General features: G+C 55.1%; 2 protein-coding genes across 2 annotated transcripts; both read right to left on the bottom strand.

Moving 5' to 3' along the window:
* Positions 1 to 1,448: 1,448 nt before the first annotated feature.
* Positions 1,449 to 16,924, bottom strand: ADCY4 (adenylate cyclase 4). The gene is made up of 26 exons (XM_068534691.1): positions 16,907 to 16,924; positions 16,410 to 16,614; positions 14,528 to 14,725; positions 14,253 to 14,414; positions 13,476 to 13,625; positions 12,883 to 13,031; positions 12,695 to 12,806; positions 11,837 to 11,964; positions 11,543 to 11,701; positions 11,156 to 11,288; positions 10,785 to 10,958; positions 8,228 to 8,271; positions 8,006 to 8,092; positions 7,758 to 7,827; positions 7,336 to 7,433; positions 6,580 to 6,664; positions 6,334 to 6,471; positions 5,575 to 5,685; positions 5,111 to 5,295; positions 4,827 to 4,911; positions 4,195 to 4,353; positions 2,770 to 2,916; positions 2,372 to 2,479; positions 2,140 to 2,254; positions 1,695 to 1,819; positions 1,449 to 1,610 (listed from the first exon to the last, which is right to left on the bottom strand). The coding sequence occupies exons 2-26, from the start codon at positions 16,566 to 16,568 to the stop codon at positions 1,458 to 1,460; spliced, it is 3,234 nt and encodes a 1,077-aa protein (XP_068390792.1). The 5' UTR covers positions 16,569 to 16,614; positions 16,907 to 16,924; the 3' UTR covers positions 1,449 to 1,457.
* A 1,187-nt stretch (positions 16,925 to 18,111) lies between these two features.
* RIPK3 (receptor interacting serine/threonine kinase 3) lies at positions 18,112 to 21,939 on the bottom strand. The gene is given in 12 exon segments (XM_068536837.1): positions 18,112 to 18,192; positions 18,195 to 18,337; positions 18,887 to 18,947; positions 19,091 to 19,450; positions 19,686 to 19,771; positions 19,882 to 19,959; positions 19,962 to 20,048; positions 20,251 to 20,297; positions 20,423 to 20,568; positions 21,069 to 21,376; positions 21,524 to 21,666; positions 21,920 to 21,939. Coding segments are annotated over 12 exon segments (1,560 nt in total).
* Between the last annotated feature and the right edge of the window lie 2,967 nt (positions 21,940 to 24,906).

Genomic DNA, 24,906 nt, shown 5'->3' with positions numbered 1-24,906 from the left:
CCTAGAGTTCTGCACATCAGCATTCTGCCAGCCCCTAAAACGCTCTGGTGCAGGCTGGAGCTGAGGGCCCTCTGTGATGTGGTCACCCTTAGGAAATGAAGATTTGCAGAAGTGAGAAGTTTGAGTCATTCTTTCCTAGGGATGACTGTTGTCTTCGAGAGTCTTGGACTGGCTCTGTTCTGACAGCATTTTAAGAAGATTGTAGGGGCTTCGCTGGTGGTGCAGTGGTTAAGAATCTGCCTGCCAATGCAGGGGACACGGGTTCGAGCCCTGGTCCAGGAAGATCCCACATGCCACGGAGCAACTAAGCCCGTGCGCTACAACTACTGAGCCTGCACTCTAGAGCCCGCGAGCCACAACTACCGAGCCCATGTGCCACAACTACTGAAGCCCGTGTGCCTAGAGCCTGTGCTGCACAACAAGAGAAGCCACCGCGATGAGAAGCCCGCCCACTGCAACAGAGAGTAGCCCCCACTCGCCACAACTAGAGAAAGCCCGCGTGCAGCAGTGAAGACCCAATGCAGCCAAAAATTAAAAATAAATAAATAAAATAAAAATATACGATATTCGTTTAAAAAAAAATAGAAGATGGTAGCGGTAGTGTACTTTTTGAATGTCTCCCATAAAAAAAGAAAGACAACTAGGAGAAAACCCCCAAATCCACGTGCAACATCTGCGACAAACTTAGGGTGTCAATATATCTTCCATGGACCCCAAAATATGAGCAAGTGGGAAGGAACCCTGGATGCTTCAAGACCCACGTAATATCAGCAACTGTGCAGAAGGATGCAAAAGGAAGCAGGGGGGAATCTGAGTGACCTGAGAACAGCAGACCCTCAAACTGTCTACAGGTCCTTGCTAGAAAGCATGGTGGGTCCGTTTGAGAACAGCAGCCAAAACAGGGAGGGACCTAATAGATTATTTCCCAGGCCTCCCGCCCATGCTACACAGTAAGCACATAACAGGTGCTTATTTAGTGTTTGTGGAATGAATAAAGATCAAATGATATTTTACTGGAGATTCTTTCCGGTATTTGTGGATGGGGAGCAGGAAAGGACAAGTCTTTGTTTTGAGTCATGTGGATAAAATCCTTTCTGCTTCCAAGGGTACAAAACACTGGAATCACGTTGGCAGGCAGGCAGGGAGGCTGAGGCAGTCGTCTTGCTGAGCTTGTGAGAAAGAATCACTCCTTTTTAACACACTCATGCTCACACTTGCACGCACACACTCAGTCTGGCCTGAGAAGAAGCCATACTACTGAGAGGCGAGGAGAAGATGCTCCCCAGATATACTAGTAGCTTCTTTTTTTTTTATGTCTGAAACATTTATATTAACATATTTCCATACATATTTCCATACAAATACAAATACTAGTAGCTTCTGACATCAATTCTAACCCAGACATACCAGAGTATCTTTATTGAGGATCTTATAGGTGGGAGGAGGGGGTGGGGTTCTCAGCCTAGGGTGGCCGAGGGAGGTCCAGTTCGTGTCAAATCTGTGTTCAGGAAGTAGGTGCAGAGCTGCCCTTTGCCTTTGACCTTGATGATGCCCCGGCTGTAGCAGGTGTAGCCTAAGGACTGCAGGGCGCAGGCTGTCTCTTCGGTCACCTGCAATTGGAGGGGAGTGAGGGAATGTGGGAGTGGCCCTATCCCTATCCCCCTGCCCCCATGCCTCCAACGTGGCTCCCTCACTTGGATCTTGCCCAGGACGCCTGTACTCTCCATTCGGCTGGCCACGTTCACCGTGTTGCCCCAGATGTCATATTGTGGTTTCTGGGCCCCAATCACTCCGGCCACTACAGGTCCGTGGTTTAACCCTGACAAGAGGTATGGTAAAGAGGGGCCCTGAGGGGGAGATTTCGAGCAAGGGAGGGGAAGATGAAGCTCAGGGAACTAGGGTGAAGGGCCTAGGGGCCTTGGAGGAAAGGAGGAGGGGCTGGAGGAGTGCGGCTTAGGGAAAGAATTGGATGGATCTCATAGCTTCTGGCCCAGCGGCTTCATGCTCCATCCCAAGGGGTGAGTCTGGAGGGGGCTCCCAGGGTGAGCTGGGGAGCAGCTAACAAAGGACTCGGGAGAGGGAGAGCTTGGGAAAGTGAGGAGGAGGTCCCAGACTGTCCCAGCAAGGGAGGGTCCTCACCCACACGCAAGCGGAAGTTGTTGAATGAGTGCTTGTTGATGACGTCCAGCTTAGACCCAAGGGCCACGGCAAACTCTACCATGGTGCCAAGGTGGCTGCAGCTTTGCTCAGCATCCTGGCAAAGGGCCGGCCCACCAGGATGGATCAATGAGGTCACAGGGATAAGGCCCACTTATGGGCCCACCAATGAGAGCCCAGACGAGGGTTAGTAGGTAATGAAGGGACGCTGTACCTGCTGTGCGTCCTGTCCGGAGGTGGCGTTCAAGCCTGTAGCTGCCATGTAGGTGCTGCAGATAGTTTTGATTTTCTCCACCCCACTGAACTTGGGCTTGGAGAGCAGCTGTATGGAAAGGAGGCTGTGTCCCCAGTCTCTCTTGCTCTCTCCCAGAAGCCCAGCCCCAGGATTTTGGAAGCTAAAGGACCAGTTGTGGGGTCAGGGATGGTGGCAGGAGGAGAGTTGGTAGTGGGCAGAGTTGCCTGGGAGCGCAGAGCTGGGGGTTCAGAGGAGGAGCAGGAGGACTGGGGAGGGAGGATGGGCCTCATGGCCAGGAAAGCAAAGTGGAAGGAGGGACTGGTGGGAAATTCTAGAATCCAGGTCATAGGGTCTGGGGGGACCTTTCAAGTTGTCACCTCATCAAAATCAGCAATTATCTCATTGAGCAGCCGCAGACACTCTAGCCCCTCGTGGTTGATGCTGGATTCAGAGTAAAACTCCTTAAAGTCTGGGACTGAGGCGAAGAGGACACAAACACACTCGTAGGACTGGTGGTAGAGGTCCTGGGAGGGCAGGAGGTTGGGGTAAGGGGCTGTGCCATGTTCTTCCCCCTTCTGGGTCTACATGGGTCCTCCTCCCTGTGTCCACACTCCTCCGCCTTGCTTTAAGAAGGATCGGGAAGGAAGGAGAGGGGTAGGGCCAGGTTACCCCAGGGATGTGACTCAAGAGTTAAAGATTGGGTCTCACTGCGATTCCAGGAGAGACAGAGGTTCAGAGTCAAGATCACCTGACAGCAACATGAAGGGAGTCTCTTTTGGAACTGGGATCATGTCCATGGGAATTATCCATATACCCTATCTTATTGCTGAGAAGTGTTAAGTCAGTTAAGTCAGCTTACAAAGATAGCTACAGTTTGGAAGATAAAATGAAGCAATAGTAGCCTCCAGAACTTTGAGAAAAGGATTTTGCTGTTCAAACTCAAAAAAAAAAAAAAAAAAAAAAGCAATAATAGGGGAAGGGGGAGTCCTCATTAGTCCTAGATTCTGGCTCTGAGCTTTCTAGTAGCCAATGAGAAGACAGAAACAGGATCAGTTACCAGATTTCCAGTGTCTATAAGAGAAGAAACCAGGAGAAGCAGAGCTACTACCGATCTTGAGAGCAGAGAGCATGTGGTGAGGCACAAGGCCGCGACATAGCCCCTGAGCCATTTCTTTTAACACCCTCTTGATACAGGCCAAGAGCGTTTCCACAGCAGACAGTGTGAGGTGGTGGTGGTACAGAGAAGATGGTGCGGATATGTGAGTGACCTTCTGATCCTCTGACCGTAGCAAGATATTTGAGGATCTAGAGCAGCATCATTCAACCGAAGTTTCTGCGGTGATGGAAATGGCTATTATATGTGCCGCCCAATATGGCGGCCACTAGCCATGAGCAGCTGTCGAACACTTGAAACGTGGCCAGTGTGACCGAGGAAGTGAATTTTCTATTTTCATTAATTTAAATTTAAATGGCCACACAAGGCTAACGGCTACCATACTGGATAACGCAGGGCTAGAGAGATGGGTGTACTGTGTCCTTCACACAATTCCCATTGACACGCGATGAGGCTTCTGAAGTGTAGAGAGTGGCCATTAGAGAGGACACTCCTTCCAAGTAAGAACTTGGGATGTGGAGATTCTGTGCTCACCAAAGACAGAGGCTAAGATCTTGTGAAAATGGGGGCACCTGACAGGCAGAGGGGCTCGGGCAGCCACCCAACCCATGGTACAGGAGTCCAGAGAGGATGGCCCAAGCCAAGACTTTCATCGTCTGGGGCTCAGGAGCTGGGGGTGGGGAGTCACCTCGTTGCGCCGATTCTGGCCGATGAACTGGGGGGCTACGTGCGCGGGGAGCACGTTCTCCAAGAGTAGCCGAGTCAGGTTTTCCATCGTCTCTGTCTCCTCCTGCTCCTGCCTCAGCTTCTTCTTCCACAGGAAGTCCAGGCGGCAGTAATACTCATTCTGGGGTGGGTCACCAGGGGGCCATGGGAAGACACACAGTACAGGGGGAGCCCCAGCTCCTGAGTGTTCACCCCTCACTCCATGACGCTGACAACCATACCACACCCCCAGTTTAGAGAAAAGGCTTAAGGTGCAACTATCCCTGGGGAGACTGCCTTGAATCTAGATTCAAACTAGCGAGGACAGTAGTGGCAGCAGATTTTTTCTTAAGCATGATTGTCCTAGATTGGGGTGGGAGGGAGGAGGGGAGGGGAGAATTTGAGGGCGCTCCCCTCAGGGAGTGAAGGAGAAAGAAAGGGAGCAGGAAGGTTCACTTAGAAGCTTCTAATGGACACACCCTTTGGGCTCAACCCTGGAGAGGTGAGAATAAGGGAAAGGGAATAAGAGAATAAGGGAAAGACTAAGCCACATATGTGGGGACTCCGCCTCACCCTTCCTAGGGAGGCCCCAGAGGGCTGAGCTGGGAGACTTACCTGCCGAGCCAGGACCAGGAGGGTGAAGAAGAAGATGAAGAAGGAGATCGCTCCCATCAGTTTAGGCTCCTTCAGCACCCCTGGCCTGAGGAGGCTACAGATCAGGGCTTCCCTTTGCCCTGCCCCTTCTCGATGGCCTCTCCCCCGCACCTCCCGCGCCAGTGCCCACGCAGCCCTCGGCCTCCCTCTCCTTTTGCCCTGTGGGTGGTTCAGACAAAGAGATGAAAACAGTTCTGCTCTGTCCCATCGCAGCCTGTGCCCCCCTGTGCAGCGGCCGTGCGCACCTGGAGTCCAAGGTGCCCAGACAGAGGCGGGCGATGAGACAGTCGGACAGCCAGGCGTGGGAGTGCAGGAAGAGGGAGCAGGAGGCTGCCAGCCACAGCAGGAGCAGCAGCAGCTTCAGCTCGAAGCTCATGTGCAGGAAGAGGGAGCAGGAGAGGAACCCCAGCACGCAGCAGTGCATGGAGTACTGCGGGCCCGGGCAGGGCGGTCAGGAGGTGGGGCATGCCCCTCGGGCAGGGGCAGGGGCAGGGGCGGGGGACACCCCAGGGCTCCTGTCCTGCCCCTCCCAGGGTCCAGTCCTATCAGGAAGGCAGAGGGTGTCGGCCATACACACACACACACACACCCCAAGTGTGACTTATATCTGTCCCGGTCCACAGGATGAAGTGTTCTTCAACTAAGGGGGTGGGGGAGGGGCGGAGGAAGGCTCTGGAGGTGGAGATTCAGGGCTGTGAAGGATACTCACTGGGACGCTGATGAGAGGCAGGGACCCAGGGAGCTCCCAGGAGAGGTTGGAAGCCGTGGAGGATACATTGGGAGCCCGGAAAGGGCAGTTTGATGCTGCCGGTAAGAAGACCTGCAGAAGGAGACGAGGAGCTGAGGCGGGCAGGCAGTTCCTTGGGCACAGTGGTGGCTTGTGCCGGGTTGCAGCTGACCCAGGGATGAGTTGTGGCCAAGACTCCTCCAAAGGGGCGGAGCCTGCTATCTCTGGTTGGTGAGGGAGCCTCAGCGCTGGGGTCCTCGCTGGCGGGGGCGGGGCGGGGGCAGGGACTGGGGGAGTGGGTGTCCTGAGCACTAGTCTGTCATGGATCCACTGTGTGATCTTTTGCCAGCCACTTAACCTCTCTGGGCCCCAGCTTCTGCTTCTGTAACTTGGATGGGGGATGATTCCTAAGGTGCTTTTCAGGGATAGAATTCTAGGAACGATTCTAAGTTCTGAAAAATCAGCCAAACTCAGCTTACAAAATCATTGTGAGTAAGGTAAGTAAGGAAGGTCTGCATACATAGAAAAAAGATAGGAAGGATATCCACCAAAGTGTTATTAACAATGATTATGCCCAGGTGGTAGGTTGTGGGCGACCATAATTTTCTTTTATACTTGTCCAACATTTCCAGCATCCCCTGGCCTTAGTCCAGCAGTCCTCCCAAATCCAGGGGTCCTCTTTCAGCCTCTGGCAGGTCCAGCATGCCCTAATGGGGGTGCATAGGGCCCCCTCTCTCTCACCAGGCTGGTAATGGCCATGGAGAAGATGAGCAGGATGGTAGCGGTGCCCAGGGCAACTCGCAGTCCGGGCCGTGTGGCCACCAGGACAGACAGTGTGGGCAGCCAGTGCAGCATCTTGGGGCCTTTCAAGACACACTTCTGTGGAAGGAGCATGGGAGTCTTAGCCGTGGGGCTGGGGCACCCACTGTAGGCCAAGTTGTGTGGTCAAGGCCCCAGCTCGCCACTCTGCCCCCGAGCCCACCTCACCGTCAGGTGCTCTGAGAAGCAGACGAAGAGGAGGAGGAAGAAGAGGAGGAAGGTGACGCTATAGGTGATGGTCAGAGCTGGGGGCCTAAAGAGAGACAAGAGCGAGGCCTTTAAGAGCCAGAAGAGGCTTTCTGTGCGCTAGGAGGGTGCTGTTCATTCTGGTTGGGAGACATGGGGAAAAGTGGTCCTGGGGATCTGAACCGGCTGCCGATGAGGTCTAGGCTGATGAAAGGCATTACATGCTGATGATCTGGGAAAGCTGAGGGGTCTAGGACAGTATTGGGATAATGTAGGGACAATATTGGAAGGGGACAGGGTGCTCACAAGAGTGGCCGAGGCTGCATCAGACTGGTCTCTGCGCTTTCAGGCCAAAGCTCTTTCATCTGGCTGAGTTTTGGATGAGTCCTCACCCCTCCTAGCAGTGAACTGGGAGTGAGGACCTACTCTCTAAGCTCATTTGCTGTGAGATTTGGACTTCTCAATGGGAACAAAACCTCCTTCATGGGACTGTTGTTAGAATTGAAAGACAGGTATGTGAAAATGCTTGGGGTACATAGAAAGTCCACAGGATGTAAGATAGTAAGATGAGGGCTACGATTACTAGTTCCCCAGAACACAAATTTCCATTTCCTCTGTGGCTCAGTGCCCTGAGCCGAGGGGAAGTGGGCAAGGGAAGAAAGTGTGGGTCAGGGGTCTGGAAGAGCCAGGGGGTCTGTTTTTGAGAATCAGAGCTTCCCTTGCCTAGGGGTCTCTCACCTGTTTGTCACCAGCATCTGGATGACGAAGTTGGAGAAAAAAACCAGGAAGGCGCAGGCTGCATAGTATTTGAAGGCGGGGAGTGCAGAGAGCCGATACTGGAAGGGAGGGGGTCGGTGGAGACGGGGCACCAGTGCTGCCCATCACCTTGAAGGTGTCAGTCCCAGGCAAGGAGTGGGTCCCCAGCCTCGCTGTCCCCCCTCCAGTTCCGCCCCAGGTAGCCTCTACCTGTTCCCCAAGGAGCTGCCCTCCTCCCTCCCATCACCACCCAGTAATTCAATAGATGGGTATGAGCCCTTCACCCGCCAGGGTCACAAACTGGGCAGACCTGGGGAGGGGAGGTGGGACCACAGGGCCTGCTCCCTCCCCAGGGTGGAAGAACTGAGGTTGGGAAATCCTATGGTGACATCCCCCCAGTCTACCTCTTTCTCCATCTCCTTCTCTCTGAAGTACAGTGTCAATGGGTTGAAGTCCTCTGACTGTTTCCACTGTCTGGCGGAGGGTGGGGGCAGTAAGCCCGGAAGAGGAAGGGGCAGGGAGGAGGGCGTGGTCAGGTAAGCCAAAGGGCTAGAGCTGGGAAGGTTCTCCCTTCCTTCCAGGTCCTACCACCCCTCCTCTACCACATGAGCCCAGGCCTCCAGCCCTCCCAGCCCTCTCCTGTTCTCCGTACTTCTGAGAGTTGAGCTGTTCGATGACTTGGAAGAACTTGGCATCCCCGGTGTCTAGTTCATCATCTAGTCCCCGGGGGGTACGGCTCCTGCACAGTGAGAGCCCAGCCTGTCACCAGGGGGATCCTCAAAAGCACCTGGGCAAAGCAGGAGCAGCCCCCCAGGGAGGATGGAGGTAGGTCACTGGGACAGCCCCACTGTCAAAGTTGTTCGGGCCTCCTCACCGGTCCAGGCTCCACTGGGGGCTGAAGGAAGACAGGGCCTTCTCCTGCAGGGAGAACACAGGGATGGGGGAAGACGAAAGACGGTGAGCGTCCTCCACCGTGGCGGAGCCTCTCTGCAGTGAGGCATTCCATCATCTACACCCGGCCTTGACTTGAGCATTTGACCTGGCTGCTTCCCTTGCCTCTAATGAACTCTCTCTCTCTCTGTCTCTCTCTGTATATCTCCATTTCTACCTCCATCTCCATCTCTACCTCTACCAAATCCCACCTGCCCTCAAGGGAAGGTTCGAACCACATTTACTTCTTCAAGCTTCCTCCTGACTCTTCGGACTCCCGGAGTGTCTATACTCTCTGATTTCCTCATAGTTTCTATCACTTAGGAGGCAACCCTGGATCCTCTGCAGGCATGAGTGGCTGTTGATTCCTTGTCTCATCTTCCCTAAAGACTGCAAGAGATTCCAAGGGCAGTGACTTGCCCATCACCCCATGCCAAAAAAATCCCTGTTGGTTGAAACTGGAATGGCGATGCAGAACACTCTGAATCTCCTCTGCCCTTTCGTGATGGTCAGGCTGAGCTGGGAGGTGGTGAGGGAGGGAAACGAAAATGGAGAAGAAAGGGAAAGAGGAAGAGAAACAAACCTGGTTACAGTCACTGTCTTCTGCACCGAAAGGAATACGCAATGTGTGCAGAGATGTGAGAAGGAGCACGCAAGCAGGTGAAGACAAGCGCCAAGGAAAGGGGCGAAGATGTATGGTGACCATCCTTCCCCACTCGCCTGGCTCATGTGAAGGAAGCAGGGTCACAGGGGGCCACGTCATCCCCCAAACCAAAACCTTGTGTATGTGAGAGGAGCAGAGAGGGAGAGACAGAGGGCGACTGAGAGGTATGTTCTAGGCATGGGACCATCTATGCATCTATGCCTGATCCTCACCTTTATCAGACTACCTACCTGCGCCCCCCATCCCGGGCCCCATGCCTATAAGTTATCTGAAGGCAGGGAAAACATCTTATTCATTTCTGTCTTCTCAAGAACTAACCTAGTGCTTGCAACATAGTAGGTGCTCAAAGATGGTGGAAGGAAGGAATGGATGGATGGATGGTAGCCACCATACAAACACCATCCCACCACCCCAAAGTTCCGCATTGTTTAATAGTAGGCTAAGTGTGATTCTCAGGATTCCTAACATTTGAATAAGACCCTGGGATATCAGGGGCTGAGAAGGGAGTCTCCGGGCTGGTGAGGTCCTGCCTCAGGAGATACCTTAGCGCAAGGGATTCCCACTCTGCCCTGAACTTCTTAGCCTGCATGCCAGTGGGGGGTTGGGGAGTTCTGGCATGGGTTCTGGGGGGCATCCCCACCACGGGGATTGCACCCAATATTGTCTTACAGCCCCTGGGCTCCCGGCAAACCCCTTTCTACCCCACCCCCACTGGGATGTCTCATCCTGCAATAGTCAGCTGGGTCTTGGGCTCTTTCTTCCTCTCCATCCTGCCAGCTTAGCCCTCTGACTGCTCCCCTTCCCCATGCTGAGCCTTGAAATTAAGCACTCAGCCACTGAGCCACTGCTGCCAAGGTCCCCCCCACCTCCCCGCTCCCCGCTGTTCACTGATCTCTGGCCTGCTTTCCTGCTGGATGGGAGAGGAGTGGGGATGGGACACAGAAAGGGTACTCTGTAGTCACCCCATAGATTCAAGCAGGTCTACCTAGTAGAGAAGATTCTGGGAAGATCTGTGCATAGGTGGTTGGGAATGCTAAACAGGTTTTGGGCAGATCGGGTAAAATGGAGGAGAACGGGCTGAGGAATCTAATCCCAGGGCAAGCTTTTAGGGACATGGCCTGGGTCCCTGCACGAGAGGGTTCTGGCCGCTTGTCATCAAGTACCAACCTCAAGAGCTGGCCGGTGGAGGACATCCAGGCTCCTCCAGCAGCTGGTGAATCACTGACTACCTTGAAGTGCTATGCATAGATCAGCCAGTAACTGGCCCTGCCCTAACTTCCCCAGACGAGGGGTAGGCCGGCTCCCCTCTCTCCCTCCCCCATTCCGCCCACTCATGGTGATTTCCTTCTTCAAGGCCATGAGAGATTTTCACTGTCACCTCATTTTATCTGCGTACAAGTGTTGGAGAGTTGGGGCAACAAGCGATTGGCCCCGCCTTCTCGGTCCCAGCGGGGACTGAAGAAGAGAGCGTGCAGTCGCAGGACTGAGCTAAACAGAGACACTACCTGGTGGGAGTAGGTGTGCAGCACTGGCCTCAGAGTGAGGAGGAAGTATGGTACCAGGGGAAGGGGCTTTCCTGAGTAGAGGCTGGGGAGCAAGGGACATGGTGTCTGTGGGATCTTGGGTCTTCTCTGAGCTGAGCTCAGAGGGCAGTCATTTTTGCCCTTTCTCTGGAAAGAAGGGCAAGGAAGGTCCTGAACCAGTAACTAGGGTGACCAGAAAGTTCGGGACCTTGTGATGTCAAGTGACTCACTGGTGGTGGGGGCGGGAGGGGCTGGAAGTGGGCAATGGGGGTGGGTTTACGTAAGTGCTGGGCTCATGAAGGAGGTGCACGTACCGGGAGAGGGGTGGAGGTGGACACAGGGCTCTCCACATGGCTCAGGTGGGCGAAAGGCTTGGCTGCACCCCAGGACTCCAGGTAGCGGGTCATCAGCAGTGATGGACGCATCTTGGGGCCCTCAAGAGAGGACAGCATCCCGCCTGCAGTGCCCTTCTCGTCCTCCTCCTCAGCCTGGGGCACATGAGGGCTGAGAGTCAAGATCACAGACCCTTCCCCATTCTCCCCACACCCTTTAAAGGCTTGTGTTCCCTCCCCCACGATAAACACTTCAGGACCCAGGATCTCCATCTCTGGCACGGAAGAGATCAGGCCCATTGGCTGTGGATGGTTAGGGTGGGCAGCCCATGGGGTCCAGGCTGGGCTCTTACCCGGGGATCGATGACAAGGTAGGTCGGCTCCCCTAGCTCCCGAAGGTATGGGTCCCCGTGTTCCATGGCTGCATCCTCCACAGCATAAGCCCCTGCCAGCAGTGCCAGCGTAGCCCCTGTGATATGTACTCGTCTGGAAGGAGGGGGCAGTGGGAAGCAGGAGGGAGGGCTTCCAAATCTCTCATTTCTTTCGAGGATCATTCCTGGAGGTCTGACTTCAAGCAAGGCCCTGTGCTACAGGAGGTGTCTCCCAGCTCCCCTCCCTGTACCCCAGGATCTCCCTGAGCCCCACTTGGGAACGTGCCCATTTTAAAGAACTATGAAAACCAGGCATGTGGGAGACCTGACTGGGCTCTTGCTATAGCCTGCTAGAGCCCCAGCTCTCACCCTGGCACTCCACTCGCCTCCATGTGGTTGGCCAGAGTGACGTCATGGGACCAGACATCATACTGCCATTTCTGCAGCCCGATGACCCCGCAGAGCACGCTGCCTGAGTGCACACCCACACGCATGTTGATATCCACGCCGGTGGCTGCCCGAAGTTTCCTGAGCAGAGTGTGTGGAGAACAGTCTGAGTGCTGCCTTCAGCCCTACCCATGCAGCACCCCTCCCTCTCTCCAGGATGACTTCCACTACCCTACCTGCCTCCACCCCACATCCATCCTGCCCACCCCAGCTGACCTGATGGCCCGGCACATGTCCAGCCCCATGCGCACGCAGTTGATGGCGTGGTCCGGCAGCGAGAGCGGCAGCCCGGAGACACAGTAGTAACAGTCTCCCAGGATCTTGATCCGCATGCATTCATGCTCCTGGGGGAAGGGTGTACAGGGGGAGGGGGGCACCTGGTTAGTGGCCAAAGTAGGCAGGAGGGAGTTGGGAAAAGTGGGAGCAAATGTGGTATTCCTGAAGAACTTCTGAGGTTGGGATTGTCTATGTCAGGTCTAGGGACTCTCTTAACTTGATACAGAGCTGGCTGAGGTCTCCTATGTGGGTGTCTTTCTCAGAAGGGCTTCTGAAAGGTTGGGATGTCTGTGGCTCTCTCCAGCTTTGGCATGTGTAGCGTGTATCCAGATTTGAGCGTATGAAAGTCACCTCAGGATTGAGGGGTTGTTTTGGGGGGGGGGACACCCAAGATTAAGTTGCTTAGGGGCATCCCTGGGGACTGAGAAGGTAGCTGGGCTGAGGATGCAGAGGGCAGAGATTTCCCTTGGAAGGGCCTCCTAATGTTAGTGCATCAGAAAAATCTATCTAGATTTGGTTGCAGTGTCCAGAGACACCTATGCTGGGGCTCAGAGCCTGTTTGGGGGTGTTGTGTTTGGGGCATCTGTGAGGATGTTGAAAGGTCCCTCCAGGTTTGAGATGTGCAGTGAGCAGTTCCATACCTGGGGATATTTGAGAGGGTCTCCTACCTGCAGTGGAGTATCTGGGAGCCCACAAGGACTTGGAAGTGGGACTGGGATCTTATAAGGCAGGACTTTCCCTCGGAAGGGGCTCTCCAGGGTGGGGAGTTTGAAGGTGGGGAAGGAAGCCCCCTCTGACCTTGGCGATCTGGTCGAACTTGCCAAAGAGCTCGTTGAGCATGAGCACCAACTCCTTAGGGGAGCACTCACTGGCCAGCCGCGTGAAGCCCACGATGTCAGCATACAGCACGCTGGGCGGGGCAGACCGCATCAGTGGGGCTGGCGTCTCAGCCCACGTTCCCTCCCGTCTGCCATCCTTCCTTATACCTCACTCCCTGGTGCCTCTTGACATAGAGGCTGTGGAAGTTGTTGGTGCTCTCTGGCCGTGACCCCTGTCCAGCCTGCAGCCGTGCCATGATCTCCGCCTTCATCTCTCGGGCCAGGTAGGCAGGAAGGATGGACAAGAGAAGGTGTTCCTGGGGGAGGTGACTATGAGCACCGACACTCCTACCCCCCAAAACCAGGAGCCTCAGCCCCCCCAAACCCTTAGGAGCCCACAGACTTCCCCAGCCCCAGAGGTGTTCCCCAGGGCGCTTGGCCCAGGTCCTCCCCACCACCTACAGCCAGGCTCCACCCCTGCCCTGCACTGATCACCTTTAGGGACTGAACTTCCAGCACCAATACCGGAATTAGAGCCCTTCGTTTAGTATCACAACGTTCTAAAATGCTTTCACAAGCTTCAGTTTGCTTGAGCCTCACAGCGGCCTTCCAAGGTGGGTGATAGCCACATTTTATAAAGGAGGAAACAGAAGGTCAAGCGACCCGCCCAAAGTCATTCAGCTTCCAGAGCCCGGTTGTGTGATCTAAACAACTCCTCTCCCCGAGCCCCGGTCTCTCCCGGCCTCCCGGGCCCGGCGGACCTGGTGCTTCTTCTCGGTGTCGAGTCTCCGGCGGGAGTGCAGGGAACTAAGCGCCTCCCGGAACGTGGCGCGCAGGGCGCGCTCCATCAGCGCCTTGTGGTATGCTCCGGCCACGTTCCCGCACAGGAACAACACCGCGTTTGCCGCCAGCTGTGCGGAAGGGTCAGCCTCAGAGGGCGCTGGACCCCGGGGTCGGGGAGCTATTGTGTGTAGCTGGATTGGTCTCTGAGAGGGCTGAGGAGGACTCTGCAGCTAAGAGACCGAAGTATTTTGAGGCAACGGGTGCCACACTGTGGGACCCATAGGGGGCACTTCTCCTCCCTCTCCGCCCCCCCCCCTTCCCCCCGCCCCAAGCAGACTCTTGGCTGCTGCACCAACACGGCCTCTTAGGTCTAGAAACCTTTGCACGTACGTTTCCTCTGCTGGGAATACCACTCCACCATCCCCACCCGCGCCGCAGCACAACACTACTCAAGCTCCAATTTTTACATTCTCTGTGATGGTTCCGTCATCCCCATCTGTCCCCACCACCCCGGTCCCCTGGCGAACTCCCTTCCCGGTGGGCCCAGAGCCCTCTTCTGGCGTTTGCAGGCATCGCGCTGCGCTGTGTACCAGCTCCACGAGGGCACGGTCGGGGCCTGTGTTTGTGCCCTGCGCCCAGCATTGCGCCCTGCCTTGGAGTCACAGATCATCAAACGGTTGGTGAATGCCCAGAGGTAGCAAGTAGCGCCCAGCGGAGCCAGCCGCGGACGCAGCCTGTGCTCCGTGCGTGCTCACCTGCGGCAGCAGCGCGGGCTGTGAGTCCGGCTGAGGCCCAAGATACAGCCCGAGGACCAGCAGGTGTGAGAGTGAAGAGGCGAGACCCGCGGCGGCGGCGTCCCGCATGCCCAAGGGCAACATGGCGTACACGGTGAAGATGACAAAAAGGAAAAAGGACACCTGGGGGAGACGGGCGCGGTAAGTTGCACGCTTACACTGCTGCGCTGCTCCTCGGGGCCTGGGTGCGCGTTGGAGGCCCGGGAGTCCCCTCCCCACTGCTCGGCCTGCCTCACCTGGTCCCAGGCGCTCACCACGCCCCCGGTGAAGAGGAAGCCGTGGCCTAGCGCGAGCAGCGCTGCCCACACGAGGCCCGACAGGGGACGCGTCCAGCGCTGCAGTCGCTGCTCTCGGGAAGCCAGGCCCAGCAGCAGCGAGAAGCCGCCCAGCCCACACAGCATAGTGGTCAGGAAGCCCGGGTCTGAGGCCAGCTCCTGGGGGGGAGGGGGTACATGAGGCAAGATTGGGGTGTGGAGTTTCGGGAGCTTGTCCAAGGAGAGGAGGAGTGGGCAGTCCCTCAGACCCATTCTGAAAACTGTTTCAAACCCAAGTAAGAAAAGCAGGTAGGGCACCTTCACTTGCCATTCATATTAGGTTGAACCACATGAAATTGCTGATAATCTGTTGTTTTTTGTTTTTTTTTGAGTTTAAGATGCTGCCTTCTCCCACTCTCTCTTTTTTCTTTTTTAACATCTTTATTGGAGTATAACTGCTTTACAATGTTGTGTTAGTTTCTGCTGTATAACAAAGTGAGTCAGCTATATGCATACGTATATCCCCATATCCCCTCCCTCTTGCATCTCCCTCCCACCTTCCCTATCCCACCCCTCTAGGTGGTCACAAAGCACCGAGCTGATCTCCCTGTGCTATGAGAGCCAGCAGTCTCCTGTGATTCAACCTACTATCTCACTGGCATGCTGCAGGGGGACTGAACCTTGGGCCATCTACCCAGAAGACCTGGCTCCAACCTCATATTGGCCATTTGTGAATCCAGGAGCTTTCTGAGCCTCAGTTTTCTCACCTGTCAAATCGGAACTAAAGCACCCCTCCCACCCCCACCTGGGATCCCAAAGCAAGTGAGAAATTCCAGCTCACAGAAGGCACTTAGGCATGAGTGTATCCAAATCTGGCTAATTTGCTGGGGAGATTCCCTGCCCGGGGCCAAGGCTCGGAGTTTCAGGCCCTGCCCGCCGCCCCCCCCCAACCAACAGCAGAGCTTGGGCAGGGGGGCGTCCGAACTTCCCTCGCCTGCCTGGGAGCTGGATCTCGCCATCGCCTCAAGGCGTAGAAGCCCCCCACTCCCAGCCCGGTCTCCACCGTTTGTCCCCACCTCTTCCTGGACTTGGAGGAGGACGGGCAAGGATTGGTCACATCCAGTGGTTTTCCCACCTTGCCTCCGAAATGTGAAAAGAAAACTTGGAGCAGGATACTTCCAGAAGTGGAATTGAAGGTCCCCTTTCCCCCCACAAAAGAAACTGGAAACGGGTTCATTTTGGAACTAAATGAGAGTGGGATGTAAAGTGTCTTCTGGGACTCTGTGGGTACAACTGCCCCACGGCCCCTAAGAGGGAAAGAAAACCAGGAAGCAGATTCCCACGGGGCCCAGTGTAATTCCCCCACCCCGCGCCGGAAAACTGGAAATTCCGGTGTTGGATTTATTCTAGGACCAGTAGATCACAGAAGCTTGTAAGGTCTGAGGTCTGTCAGTACCTGCAGAGAAATTAGAAGCATCGAGGGCTCAGCTATCTCCTTGTGTAGAACAGGAGACTGTGGCCCAGAGAGGCAGAGTGACTTGTGCAGGGTCACTGCAGTTCCTAGCAAGGTCTAGCACTTGTTTCCCGGGTCCCAGCCAAGAAAGCACATTGAAAAGAAGATCCACGTGGGACTACCCTGGTGGTGTCCAGTGGTTAAGACTCCGTGCTTCCAATGCAGGGACCGTGGGTTTGATCCCTGGTCGGGAACTAAGATCCCACACGCTGCAAGGCGCGGCAGGAAAAAAAAGAAAAGAAGACCCACAAGTCCCAACCCTGAAAATGCCCCTGAGGCAGTGACCCTCCCGCTGTCCCCGAGGAGGCACCCTGCACCAGAGCCCCACTCCCTCCCCTCACCCCGACTCACCCTGCCGCTGGCCCAGGCAACAGGGAGCAGCGCCAAGAGCCCGAAGAGCACGATCACCAGCAGCAGTAGCAGCAGTGGGTACTGCTGGCTCAGGCTGTAGTAGGTCTCGTAGAAGAGGTCTTCGCTGGGAGGCGGCCGCGGACTGAAGAGGCGGGCCATGGTCTCCCCTGCCCAGAGCTACACCGCCTTGGGGTGACCCCTGGGGCTGAGGAGGGCCAGGGTGGGTTACTGTCTGAGGCCCCAGCCAGCCCCAGCTGTGCCGTTCTCGCCGGGTCCAAGCCACTTGCGCCCGGACCTCCCAACCTCCCTATCCCACCTCCTCCTAGGCACTCCCTGTGGCCTCCCTGCCTTCTCCCAGTTGGCAGTGAAGGGACTGCTCAATCCTTTGCTCCTCCTTCCTCAAACCCAGACTGCAGAGGTGCTCTAGCAAAAGCCAGGGGCACAGGATTTAGGGTTGAAGCAAAGGAGCCCCGGCTACCCCCTTTCCCCCAACTCACTGCCGCAGCTGAACGGGCTAACCCCAGGGCAGGTTTTGGAGTCACACGGGCTGCTAGGCTATTAGCTCTGAGCCCCGGGCAACAGGCACTTCCCTCCCGGCGCCTCGGCGTCCTCCCACTTCCCCGGTGGGACAGCCCGGCCCTTCCTGTGCCCTAGCCGGACTCCGCAGGCCTCCTCCCCCGCTCTGATTGTCTCTCCTGACTCCACAGCCTCCCCACATCTGCCCCCTCAAGGAAGAGGAATGCGGACCACGGGGGAGACGTAAGGGGTGGGATGGGCTGAGCCAAGCGTCAAATGTCAAAATGGGTTCAGAACCTTGGATGTGGGGAGACTGAGGGTGGGCTGGAGCGAAGGCTGGCAAAGATGCAGGCAAGAAGAACATGGTGCCATTTGGGGGCTAGGTTGTAGGTCAGGATGGGAGGCGATCATTCCCTGCCCCTCCAGCCTAGATGGCAGCGCTGTGGCCATATCTGAGTGGTCCATACTCCAGTGGTGTCCAGCTCCAGAAGAGGGGCACATCTGCGTGTAGCTTTGTGGAGCCGTCGCTGTCCACTCCCAGACACCAGCTGAGAATCAAAGGGTTCCAGTGCCTCCACGGAAGCAATGTGTGCATGGGTGTATGCAGCGGAGGGAAGTGGTAGTATGGGGGCTGACCTACGAGAGACTAGGGGCATCATGCAGGGCAAAGGTGTGCTGGGGTCTGTGAATTCCCATGGTGAGCCCCCTCCCCAGGACTCCACTGCCAAGTCTCCACAGACCAGAGAAAATGTGGTGGCAGGACCACAGCCTCTGTCCTCAGGGTTTGGTTTAGGGTGGGGTCTGGGCCTGCTCTACAGGAAGTGCTCTGCCCTGAGATTAGAGCTGCCCAGGAGCCAGACCTCCAGGATTCCTTCCTGCCGCGGCCAGCTGGGCCCTGACCTTGTGTGCCACAACTCTGCCCACCTACAGCCCTCAGCATCCCGCTTCCGGCCCTAGCCAGACACCGCAGTGCCTTCTACTCCCTTGATGTCAGCTCCCTCGCCTCTCATCTATGTCCCTTCCCGTCCCTGGCTGAAGCTTTAGCCTCATTCGTGGTGCTTTGGTTAAAATTCCACCCATTTATTGACTCCTGGGGCCACAAAGACAGTTCGGGTGCAGGCCTGATGGCCCTCAGAGAAAGTCTAGGCTAGCTGCCTCAAGTCCAGGAGGCAGTTTAGAAGCTGCTTCAATTCCTGCTATTATGATACCAGCCCTGTGGCCCACTCCAGGGTTCGGGTTCTTGCCGTCCTTCTTTCGAACCTATTCCTTGGGGGGGGTGTGCTGGGGGCCCCTATCCATGCCCCGAGGTGCCAGGCCCTGCACAGATGAGGCAGTTCTTCCTTGTGTAATCATATGGTTGTTGTTTCCAATCTGTACCCCTTGGCTATGAAGTATGGTAGGAAACCATGGCCCTTTAAGAGAAAGAGTGATGACGATGGGAGGGTTAAGCGCTCTCGAGACTCAAAGTGAGGAGGAGCAGCAGGGTGGAGAGGCAGTGGCACCTCGTGTTCACCCTGGGGAAATGCAAGTATGGGGTCTCTGGGCCTGCCAGTGACTGGGTCAAGGTGTGCCTTCAGCCTTCCTCTTCAGGCTGCACCTTCAGAATTGGGTTTGCAGAAGCTCAAGAGGAGTGGCAACTAACATCTGAGACTCTGATATTTGGGGTCTTTTCTGATGGGAAACCCTCTGGGCATACATGGCAACAATGGAATGGAATTCAGGGGTTCACAGAGCTGGTGTTGGGGAAAGTCAGAAGGCTCAGGGGCAAATCCAGGCTTTGCTGTGTGACCTCAGTGGATGTCAGTTTCTTCATTTATAAAATGAGAAAGTTGGGTTAGGTGGCCACTAGCCCTTTCTCATTCCCCTCCCAAGTACCCTGGATCTATATTCGGTCTTGAGGAAGAAGCTGGTGGAAGAATTGAGCAGGGGAAAGGAAGGAGGAAGGAGTGGGGAGTGGGTACCTGGTACTGGATTTGGCCCTGGCGCCCTGGGAGGCCAGTTGGTGTCACGTCTCTCAGCCCCCTGCAAACAACACAGGGCTCTCAGGCCCCCTGTCCTGGGCCTTGTTCCCCTACTGCAGACCCCCTCAGCCCCAAGTCTCCCCTAGCAAGGGGACAGGATTCACAGGAGTCTGAGTGCATTCCCTAGTCCTACCAGTGTCTCACCTGATACCCTTGGGGTCCAGGACCTGGGGTCCAAGCTGAGGTGGGGCTGGGCTTCTGGTTTTTGACAGGTAAGGTCTCTGGATTTTGAGGAGGTCGGGCTGTTGAATCTGAAGAGGTCTCTGCTGTCCAGGCAGGCTGAACCTGCCCTCTCTGGGCCCTGATGCTCTCAGGAAGGTTTGTACATTTTTCAGGAACAGACCTGGGGTACCCCTCCAGATTCAGGTTCATCATTTCAGAGACCATGGAATCATGGCTTCCTGTGGTTCCCCCAGGGCCATCCATTTCTGTACTTTCCGGGCCTGGCTTGAGGACAGACAACAACCTGTTGCTGCCCCTGTGCTCAGACAGGAACTACTTTACCTGCAAGGATGGGGAGCTGGCTGGGCATGGAGGTGGGAGAGCCAGAGCAAACCCAAGGGAGGAGTCTCTTGGTCCATATCTGTTGCCTGGGAACTCAGGGATGGGGCGGGGACACTGGGGACGAGAGTCAAGGCTTAGAGAACAGTGGTCAGTGGGGAGTCATTGGGTGGCCAAGGGAGCCACGTTGTGCCATCCTGCCCAGCTCCTAGGTGGGGTGAGGGCGTTGGGCACTCACTGTGGAGACTGCAGCATTCATCTTTTTACCGGATATATCTCCTTTCTTTACCAGATCGAGGACTTTCTGGGTGTTTGGTCGGCATTCTGGAGAGAAGGCAGAGTGGGTGGCAGGTGAGCAAAACTTCTTTTCCAGCGAAAAGCCCCTGCTGACAGATCCAGGCCTACCTCAACTGCCAGCTAAATGGCCAGCGCACCTTGGAAGGAGGGCCTCTTCTGGGGCTCGTGGCTCCAGCAGTGCTGCATTAAATCCTTCAGTACTTCCAAGCCAGGATCTCAGGGCCAGACTGGGGCAGCTCAGTCAATGCAGGCCGGATCTGCCTCTCACACACTGCTTCCCGCAGCAGTGATTTATGGTCCACTACTGGGGTGTGGGTGTGAGGAGAAGGCATTCAGAGTATGAAGGCCACCTGCACCATCACGGAAAGGGGCAGGGAGTGTAGGAGATGTGAGGAGGGAGTAGGGCCGTCTGAGCAGGTAAACAGGAAGAGGAGGGCTTGGGGATTGGGGGTTTGGGGGAGGGGGCACCTGAGGTGAAGGATCCCAGAGTCTGCCTAGAGTTTTACTCTCAGCTTCTCTTCCGGCTAGCACTGCCCACATTAGGATCCCGAAGCTGCAGGAGACATAAAGCTGAGGCCTGACCCAACTGCTGACAAGACTCCTTTCCATATTCCATCCCTTAGAAGGACCCAGAGAGGTGTAGAAACTGGGGATGTATGTTTGGAGTGGGTACCTTACCTGTAGACATCACTGGCCATGGAGGCCTTCCAGTTTATATCAGCCAACAGTTCTGGGGCCAAGTAAGCTGGGGTGCTCCCTGACTCCCCAGATCCTGCCCCTGACTGTGAGCCTTCCAGAAACGTGGACAGGCCCAAATCTGCCAGCTGCAAAAGGAGATAAGAAGGGGGAGATAGGGGATGGACAGGGCCTAGCAGCTTCCAGAATCCTTTCCTCTCCCCCACAGAAGGTGCAGGCCCTTCCGTGCCTGCACAGATATTATGGTCCCAGCCTTGTAAAGGGGGTGTGGAGGGTTAGCGGAATGGTAGGACCAGTGGGGCTCCTGGTTGGAGGTCTGGGTCCCCGCTCCATGGGGCTGGGTCAAGGTCTGAGTCTCCTGGACTAGGTCAGCCACGGGTCTTTGGAGGGCCCCGTGGGGTGGACCCATGGAACTGACCATGTTGGCCAAGGCCTCTATCACCTGGTATGGCAGGGGCTAAAGCTCCTGGATGAGCCTTGACACTTGGGCAGCCCTGTGTCCAGAGGGAGATGCTGAGGGTATTCAGAAGACAGGGCTGCAGCAGGTCCTCTGTCCAGTGGGTGGGGCTGGAGCAGCTCTGGGGCAGGACCTCGTCCAGGGGTTGGGCTGCGTAATGGATGCCCTGACCTTGGCATGCAGCTCTGAGTCCAATAGGACGTTGGGGGGCTTGAGGTCCCAGTGTAGAAGCATGGGGTTCTGGCTGTGCAGGTAGCACATCCCGAGCACAAGCTCCTGCAGCAGGCGGCAGAGGAGCGGCCCCGGCCTTGGGCACTGGGGCTGTAGCAGCACTGCCAGGGAACCGTTCTCCATGAATTGAGTCACCGGAGCCGGCCCAGACACGTACTCCCACTCCAGTTTCTTTGTGACCCCCAGCAGGGGCAGCACATGATTGTTACACAGGCTTGCCATGGCCTTCACCTCCCTGGATATTGCCGGCTGGCACTCAGGAGAGGGTTGGAGCCGAGCTCCCTCCTGGGAAGATCCTTCCCTTCCGCACTCAGGCCCTGCCACGCAGCGGCCCCTCCTCCTCCGCCCAGCCTCCCAGACCAGACACCCGCCCGCAAGCAGCTCGGGGCACTCACACGAGTTCACGATCTTCACCGCTACTTCCAAACTCCAAGTCCTGTGCTGTGCCCGGAAGACAGCGCCAAATCCACCTTTGCCCATGAACTCCGGGTTCTCCACTTCCTCGATGGGCACCAGCGGGGCTGAGGTACCGCTGTGCCTGAGGGAGGGGGCCTCATCACCCGCTGGCCAGGGCCCCAAGGCCACGCGGCTCCCTGCACCGCCCACCCCCCAGGCCCCGTGACTCAGTTCGTCTCGGTCAGTTCAATCCCCAGCCTCCCCCATGAGCCCCACTGTGCCCTGGCCTTGGCACGTTCTGTGAGCGAGTCCGTGGGTGCCGTGTGTGTGTGTGTGTGTGTGTGTGTGTGTGTGTGTGTGTGTGGCTGCGGAACCATATCTCACTCTCCACTCACCATAACTTAACACAAGACATCAGGTTGGAAGGTGCGAGAAGCTTCTGGAAGTTGCGAGCCCACACGGATGGAAGAGGGGTTGGGGGCCGGGAGAGGGGTCAGTCTCCAGGCCACTGCACGGATTCCGCTTCCCGGGTTGCTTTCTCTACACTGCCTGAACCACTTCCTTCTTTGACAGAAGCCTCTGCAGTCCCGCCCTCGGGGGCAGGGGGAAGGGGGTGCCGGTGGGGTGCAGAACGGAAGCTAGTGCTGTTCCTCAGGTGCCGAGACCGGGTTCATTGTCACTGGGTATGCGGGGCGCCATGGAAGGAGTCCTCACCTTCTAGAACCCACAACCAACCGCCTTCTAAGCTGGCGTCTCTCCCTTCTCCCACAGGATTCCCAGCTCCACTGCCAAGCCTGGGATGGTGAGGACTGGGGGGAGATGGTGCTGAGGAGGACATTATGGTCCTAAGCTTCTGCTTTCTCACAGCTGCCTTAAGATCATAGCTAACACGTGTCTAAAGCTCACCATGTAGGAGGTACATATTATAGATTAGCTTATGTAATTCTCACATCAACCCTAAGGAGATAGGTACTGCTTTTGTTACTTCCTTATAGGTGAGGAAATGGAAGCACGGATAGTGTAAGTACCTGGCCCAAGCGTGTGTGGAACTGACCTCCAAGCCTGGCTCTGAACCATCAAGCTTTGCTATTTTCACATAGGCTTCAGCTGCTGGGGGAGGTGCCTGGGGTAGGTGTGAAGCAGCCAACAGTCTGCATTCCTGCCCTTGGTAGTGATTTGTCTGCTGGCAAGACCAAGACCTACTCCCAGGGTGTTGTGGTCAGCTAGGTGAATTGGGCCAGCCAGAGGGTTGCTGATATTGTGGTGTATACTGCAGTGGAAACACCTCAGAGCCTCTCTGCCCTCTCCCCCCACGGCAAATCCTCCATGCAACTTCTCTGGTTAACAAATGTTCCTGACAAGCATATACTCTGGACAAGGGCCTTGGAGAACTCAGGAGCATGGGGAGCCTTAAGGATTCAGGGTAGACAGAAGGTGTCCATATTTTACCTGCCCAAGGCCTGACCATAGCTGGAGGTTGTGGAATTAGATACAGCCAGCCTTAGGCACTCAATTCTTTATGGGGAGACCCAACCCTGTGGGTCATGGGTCATGGGCCAGGACTCACTGGAGGGTGCTCACCTTGGTGTGAACTTTCCATTCTGTCCAGTGGTCCATGGGCCCTGCTAGTTGGAGCAAAAGTGGCCAGCAGTTAACTGTGGTTTCTCGAGCACCTGGAACTCCAGGATCCACATCATGAATTCTGGTGGAGTCAGTCCATGCTATTTTCAACCTATTTAGGGAATTCTTAGACTGTAGTCTCTTTAAAAGCTGGTACATGGTAGGTACCCAATAAATATTTGTTGAATTGAACTAATAAATGAACAGCCAAAACTTTTGGGTCTTCCTTAAGATGCTGATCACCCCAGCTGGCACTCCATACTCATTGGGAGGAGAAAGGAGGCTGGGCTGCTTCTTTACGGTTTGGGGTCTCTTGCCTGCACCTGCACAGCTGACAGAATCCATCTGAAGGCTTTATTATGGCGATATGGTGGTATCTCACAGAATATAAAGGCAAGTTTGGCAGGTCCTCAAAAAAGTCTAGTTCAGGAGCTAAGAGCCATCAGAGAGAATAGCCATTCCTTTCATGATTCGTTTTGAGCTTGTGGGCTCAACACCTGGGCTCCACTTGAGGAGGGTAGTTAGAAAGGAGTTAGAAGTGTGTTTAAAAACCTTTTACAGCTGGATTTCCTTAGAATGACATACGACCCTGAGAATCAGGGGAAGCTACTGTAAAGCATAGGTTTGCGGATGGTGTCAGAGCCTATAATACTTTTTAATTTTTATTTATTTATTTATTTATTTATTTATTTATTTATGTATTTATGGCTGTGTTGGGTCTTCGTTTCTGTGCGAGGGCTTTCTCTAGTTGCAGCAAGTGGGGGCCACTCTTCATCGCGGTGCGCGGGCCTCTCACTATCGCGGCCTCTCTTGTTGCGGAGCACAGGCTCCAGACGCGCAGGCTCAGTAATTGTGGCTCAGGGGCCTAGTTGCTCCGCGGCATGCGGGATCCTCCCAGACCAGGGCTCGAACCCGTGTCCCCTGCATTGGCAGGCAGATTCTCAACCACTGCGCCACCAGGGAAGCCCTATAATACTTTTTGACTCAAAATAAACCAAGCCCCTTTAAGAGAAGGAGGGGTAGGGAGAGGAGCCTAGAGTGAGTACCTGAGAGGACCGTCTGCTTCCTTCTCCTGGCAGGAGGGGACTGGCAACGGAGAGTTGAGTCCTGGATTTTGGAGCTCTGGCCTTTCTTGAGGCCTGGTACCCCTGACCCCAGTTGTCCCAGACTTTTGGAGTCTATTTGGGTGTCCCTCATCCCTTCAGTTCTCTACTGCTGATTGTCTTTGGTTACCTTCAGCCCAGCCTTTGTACCTGCTCTGATTCCCTATTCCTAGTTGCTGGGGTGCAAGTGGGGGTCAGAGGGTGTGGTCTCTCTTCTTGCATATTCTAGCCCTAACTAATTCTCATCTGTTGTTTGATTAAGAGATTAATCAATTATAGACCTAATGGTATTAATTGAGGTGACAGTAAAAAAGATTATGGAGAATTTTTATTTTTCTTAGTATTTGAATATTTTATATTAACATGTATTACTTTTATAAACAGTTAAAGAAGGAAAAAGATCATGATGTATACAAAGGTTTAGCTGTAAGGATATTCACTGAAGTGTTGTTTATAATAGTGAAAAAGTAGAAGCCTAAATATCCAATAATAGGAAAAAGATTGAATACTTTATGTAATAGAAGACTGTGTAGCCATTAAAATGATGCTCCAGACCTATATTTATTAGTACAACAGGTGTTTATCATATATCAAAAGGAAAAAGCAGGTTATAAAACAATATATACCATATAATCACATTTTTGTTTGTTTTAAAAATT

This window comes from Eschrichtius robustus, chromosome 1, assembly GCF_028021215.1.
Source record: "Eschrichtius robustus isolate mEscRob2 chromosome 1, mEscRob2.pri, whole genome shotgun sequence".
In the NCBI taxonomy this organism is placed as follows: domain Eukaryota; kingdom Metazoa; phylum Chordata; class Mammalia; order Artiodactyla; family Eschrichtiidae; genus Eschrichtius; species Eschrichtius robustus.
This window is presented reverse-complemented; position numbering and strand designations above follow the sequence as displayed.

Bases quoted from the DNA above. Each gene is read 5' to 3' on its own strand.
- ADCY4 (XM_068534691.1), bottom strand. From the start codon at position 16,568: ATGGCCCGCCTCTTCAGTCCGCGGCCGCCTCCCAGCGAAGACCTCTTC. The intron at 14,726-16,409 runs GTGAGTCGGGGT...CCTCCCCCCCAG, and splicing joins TTGCCTGGGCCAGCGGCAGG to GAGCTGGCCTCAGACCCGGG. The intron at 6,665-7,335 runs GTGAGAGACCCC...GTCTCTCTTTAG, and splicing joins CAGATGCTGGTGACAAACAG to GCCCCCAGCTCTGACCATCA.